Here is a 5,056-nt window from a genome sequence, read left to right as displayed (position 1 = left end):
TCGGGTGCCCATGAACGCGGCCGCTCATGGGTCGGATTGCCGGGTTGAGTTAACCCTATAGCCGGCGCCTTAAGTGCCGAATAGGAATCGGCTGAAGTGCTTATGGGCCTCCGAAATGCGATTTTGTTTTTCTTTTGAGGAGGAGACGCGCATGGGCCAATAGTACACGTACCGCGAGTCCAGGCTCTAGGCCCAGAGGCCCCAAAGTCCATAATATCCTAGGGTTTCCTCTGTCTCAGGGGTTTCATCTTGCGCAGCACCATATATATATAACCCGCACGCAGCCGCCCCCGTCTCTCCTCAGCGTCTCATTTTCATCCCCCCGCCCGCCGCCGCCGCCGCCGCTAGACCAGCTCGCCAGCAGCAATGGGTAAGACGCTAACACTCCGTCGTCTCTGATTGATTTGGTTCTATTGTACCCTCCGGATCTGACATTATCGTGACCAACGGCGGCAGCCCGGATCAAGGTGCACGAGCTGAGGGGGAAGAACAAGGCGGATCTGCAGGGCCAGCTCAAGGACCTCAAGGCGGAGCTGTCCCTCCTCCGCGTCGCCAAGGTCACCGGCGGCGCCCCCAATAAGCTCTCCAAGATGTACGTGTCTCCCTGACCTCCTTCCCTCCCCCCCCCCATAGAGTAATCCGCGCCTAGGTTTCCGTCGTGCTCACGGGTGGTTCTTGTGTTGCGCCGCAGCAAGGTGGTGCGCACCTCAATTGCGAGGGTGCTCACGGTGATCTCGCAGAAGCAGAAGGCGGCGCTGAGGGAGGCGTACAAGAACAAGCGTCTCCCGCTCGACCTCCGCCCCAAGAAGACCCGCGCCATCCGCAGGCGTCTCACCAAGCACCAGGTGATCTTCGTTCCTCCCTGTCTATCTACTTAGTGCTGCGGTTCTTTACGTGGAAGCGCTCTAGCTTGTTATTGTGTACTAGTTGTCAAATTCTTTTCGTTAGATGGTGAGATTAGTAAAATTGATGCTATGTATCTCTATATTTTGTTAAATGTTGTATTTTCTTGTGTAAGACATGGCTTTTATGTGTATTGAATGTATTCATAGAGCAACTGTGCAACAGATTGATGACATGGCACTGTATTTCGTATGCCTTGCCCAGTCGTTCGCTGGTGGGTTGGGTTTATGAAATCCTTCTAACCTGGCTGGCTGAATTAGCATTTGTAAGGATTGCTGTGAATCTCTAGGTTGGAGAACGTTCTTGTGTTGGCTTGATGAAATTCAGTTTGTATTTGTCAGTCTGATTGATTGTGGGAGCTGGGATGCTGGTTTACTTTGTATCATGTATCGCACTTGTCTTTTTGAACCAACTTAATCATGAGTTGTAGTATTCTTTTCTGCTTGTGTCTTGTTAATATCATGTTATGTTTTACTGCCCAAGTGGTTTCTTATCTTCTTGTGTTTAACTGCCTAAGTAGTTTCTTATCATGTTATGTTTTAACGACTGAATATCAATCTGTGCTCTCAGTAATAACAATTAATTTTTTGTCCGATTCAGTTTTTTGTACCATAGTTTAATTTTTTTCCATCTGAGGGTATGTGTTACTCACTGTGTGCTCTGCTGGATTCTATCATGTTAGTGCAAGTGCTTTTGATCATTTTGGTTTACTGACTGTCATTTTATATAATATTGTGCAGCTCTCTTTGAAGACGGAGAGGGAGAAGAAGCGCGAGAAGTACTTCCCCATGAGGAAGTATGCTATCAAGGCCTAGGTTAGGAGGACATGTTTTACCGGCCGAGTTTTGCTCAGAAGTTGCATGAATTTTATGTTCTGTGTGGACACCGCTGCTATCTAAGTACTATGTATTCGATATCCTGCATGAAATTCGAACTTATGGTTATTGACACTATGATCTATAGCTGCTTGTTTGTGTTGCAATGTGTTGGTTATTGTATGTTGTTAGTTTCCAGTTAACCTGTTTGTGGAAGCGCCTTGTTGATGCTGCAGTGTGTTGGTTTTCGTACGTTAAAGTAAGTGGCCATTGAGCATCCATCGGTGGTGGATGTCTGTTTCTGCATCAGTTATCAGATAGTGGTCTAGTTTGACATTTTCTTGTTCACCCGCTTGATATGTTATGCAGATCTGTGTGAGGGAAGGACTACTTGAAAGTTGCATAATAACTTTTGGGAACATATTGTTTGCATATGGGAAACGTTGCACACCGGCGGGCCGGCCTAACCGCGCGCCGGTCGCGTGCGCAGCGTACGATCCGCATTGATCGACGGGCTCCTGTTGCATCACGGACGCACATGCTGGTGGGCCTGTGCCGCCTTTCCCAACCGCCTTGTTCACTTGTTTTCTTTTTTCCGATGCAATTGCCATCAACAGCCCAGCCGAGCTACAAAGGGTTGATATTGAGCTACGACCGGCGAGTCCTTTTTGATGGAGCGGTGTGATTTTTTGCTGTGACCGGGTCCAATGAGGCATTTTTTGTTACAACCGACGAGTCGTTCTCATGGGACTGGTGTAACCTTTTGCGATGACCAGCAACGGCAAAAAATTTTTTAGTACAAACAACGAGTAGTTTTGCTGGGACAGTGTGTTTCGCGGTGACCAGCGACGCACACTTTTTTTTTGCTACAAACGAACGAATTGTTTTGCTTGGACAGGTGAGAATTTTTGCTGCGTCCTAGTAGTAAAAGCCTTTTTTTTTTCTGTAAAATGGCTATCATTTTTGCTGGGATTGGCGAGACTTTTTGTTGCGATTGGTGAAAATTTTGTGCTGCGTCCCACCAATATGGCAAGTTACTTTTTTTTTGTTGGAACCAGCAATCATTTTTCATAGGACCGGTGACCGGCGAGAAGTTTTGCTACAACCCGACGATTGTGAGTAATTTTTTTTTTTGCTGGCGATCATTTGTGATGGGACCGGTGAGAATTTTGGTTATGATTAATGGCCGGCGAGATTATATTTTACGACTAACGATTGGCGAGAATTTTTGCTACGTCCCCGCGATGACAAGCATTTTTTTTTGCTGGAGCCATCGACCAATTTTACTAGGAGCGGTGAGAATTTTTGTTGCGACCGGCGAGATTTTTTGTTGCCGAGAATTTATGAAGTTCCTTTTTCGAGGATAGGAGGAGATTATTTGTTGGGACTAGCGAGATGGAAAGCTGCGACTGGCAAGCTGATTTGCTGGGACCAGCACGGGCCATGCTACAACAAGCTTTTTGCGTGAGGCAATAGTGATGAGTTATGACGGCGACGCAGAGCGGCGGCAATGAGCTGCGACGGTGGACGAGGCATTCATGGCCGCCTTCTAGCTTCCACTTCTTCACTTGAAGCTTTTTTAGAGGCTGGTTGTAGCTTTCTCGGCCGCCGGTCATAACATTTTTCAGTGCTATTTGCAGCACCTTCGTGTGCCGGTCGCAGCCCATGCTTTCTCTGGTTGCAGCAAAAAACAATACCGGTAGTATCTTTCTTGGCCGCCGGTCGTAACATTTTTCGGTGTTGGTTGTGGCTCCTCCATGCGCCGGTCACAGCCCCAACTTTCACCTGTTGTAGCAAAAAACGACTCCGTAGCAATTGGCACACTGGTTGCAACTTCACCGTGCACCGAGCGCAACTCTGCCGTAGCCGGTTGCAGCTGGGAGCATCCGGCCTGGATGCTAGGAGCATCCGGCCTGGATGCTACGACCAATGTGCGCTGCCGAATCCGACCTGGATGCTACGACCGATGTGCGCTGCCCAGATGCTGCAACCGGCATGGGGCGTGACTGGGATCAATAGATCAGTATGCTGCAACTAGCATGGTGCATGGCATCTGACGACATGACATGATAGCTTCCTCTGCAACCGGGCGCCTGCTTTTGCTTGAACCGGCGACAACGAGTGTTACACCAACAATGGTGTGTGTGCTCAAATGGGCGACTGTGGATACTACCACCGGTGAGCGACGCTACGGCCGGCGGTGGCGAGCGTGGCTGCAAGTCGTGGCCTGACGGCGAGGAAGATGTGTCGCGGTCGGTGGAGATGGCGGCGGCCGTCATCTACGACTAGTAAAGGGACGGCGGTGCGTTGTATGAGTACGCGTACGCATGCACAGGATAAGTGTTGCGCACGCGACGGGCGGGAAACACGGGTTGCCCTGGAAACACGTAAATCACCCACATGTACAACACATGCTCACCTTAAAAAAAAATGTACAACACATGCAAAGAGCTGGGAAAGAAAGAGACTAGTGCATCGAGTGGTTGCGCACGCCCCCATCGTGCGGCTGGCGAGCGACCGGCCGGGCGCTTGCGCCGGCGGACCGGCGCCTATCAGCCGCCCCCCCTTCAGGTGTATTGACGAGCGGCTATCTGTCCAAAACTAATTTCCTCTTCTTGCCTCTGAAATGCAAGAGTTTGAACTTCAAATTTTACTTTCATCTTCTGCCTGCTGTTTCTTTTCTTGAGAACTTTCAAACATGGTTGAATTTTCAAAGCTTGAGTGTAGAATAGCTTATTCTTCATCCCTAATAACGTTATGTACAAATGTATTTAAACACTATAAAATGTATTAATTCTGAAATAAATTTTTTACTATCCAAGTTTTTTATGGTTGTAGAATAAGCTATTCTACACTTGCGTTTAGTTTAGCGTTACTATATGTACATATATTAGGAAGCTTCTAAAAACCTTGAGAAAAATATGAGCATGGTAAAAACTCTTGAAACCCAAGGAAGTTTAGAGAACAACGATATGCCCTAAAATACGGCGTTTTGCCTGATGTGAACAGTGTGAAGTCGGTGTGAAATTAAGTTAAGTTTTGACATTTCAGGAATATTGCATTACCTATTTCTTTGAGCGCTTTCACCATTAACCCCTGGGTGACCATCTCAGGCTCTTTCTTCTTCTACTTCAAATAATAGTAGAACACAGGGATCTATACTTTTTAATGCCGTCTACGTTGAGACAAGATGAGCTCTCAAACGCAAACTTTGGGGCTTTAAAATAGTTTACCGTTCATGTATTGTTTTGATCGATTTTGCATTTTTTGTCATGAGCTCATCAGATGTCCGAACAAGTTGAAGTTTGGCGCATTTTTCACCTATTATTCTTTAGTAT

The 5,056-nt window shown here is 47.3% G+C and overlaps 1 protein-coding gene across 1 annotated transcript; it reads left to right on the top strand.

Annotated features, from left to right (window-relative positions):
- The first annotated feature begins 219 nt into the window (after positions 1–219).
- LOC125538088 (large ribosomal subunit protein uL29y) lies at positions 220–1,885 on the top strand. The gene is made up of 4 exons (XM_048701390.2): positions 220–370; positions 457–592; positions 692–845; positions 1,644–1,885. The coding sequence occupies exons 1-4, from the start codon at positions 367–369 to the stop codon at positions 1,716–1,718; spliced, it is 369 nt and encodes a 122-aa protein (XP_048557347.1). The 5' UTR covers positions 220–366; the 3' UTR covers positions 1,719–1,885.
- The last annotated feature ends 3,171 nt before the right edge of the window (positions 1,886–5,056 follow it).

The sequence above is a fragment of the Triticum urartu genome, chromosome 2A (assembly GCF_056163025.1).
Source record: "Triticum urartu cultivar PI428250 chromosome 2A, HENAU_Tu73, whole genome shotgun sequence".
NCBI lineage: Eukaryota > Viridiplantae > Streptophyta > Magnoliopsida > Poales > Poaceae > Triticum > Triticum urartu.
The sequence above is the reverse complement of the archived record's forward strand: the minus strand, read 5'-3'. Positions and strand labels throughout refer to the sequence as shown.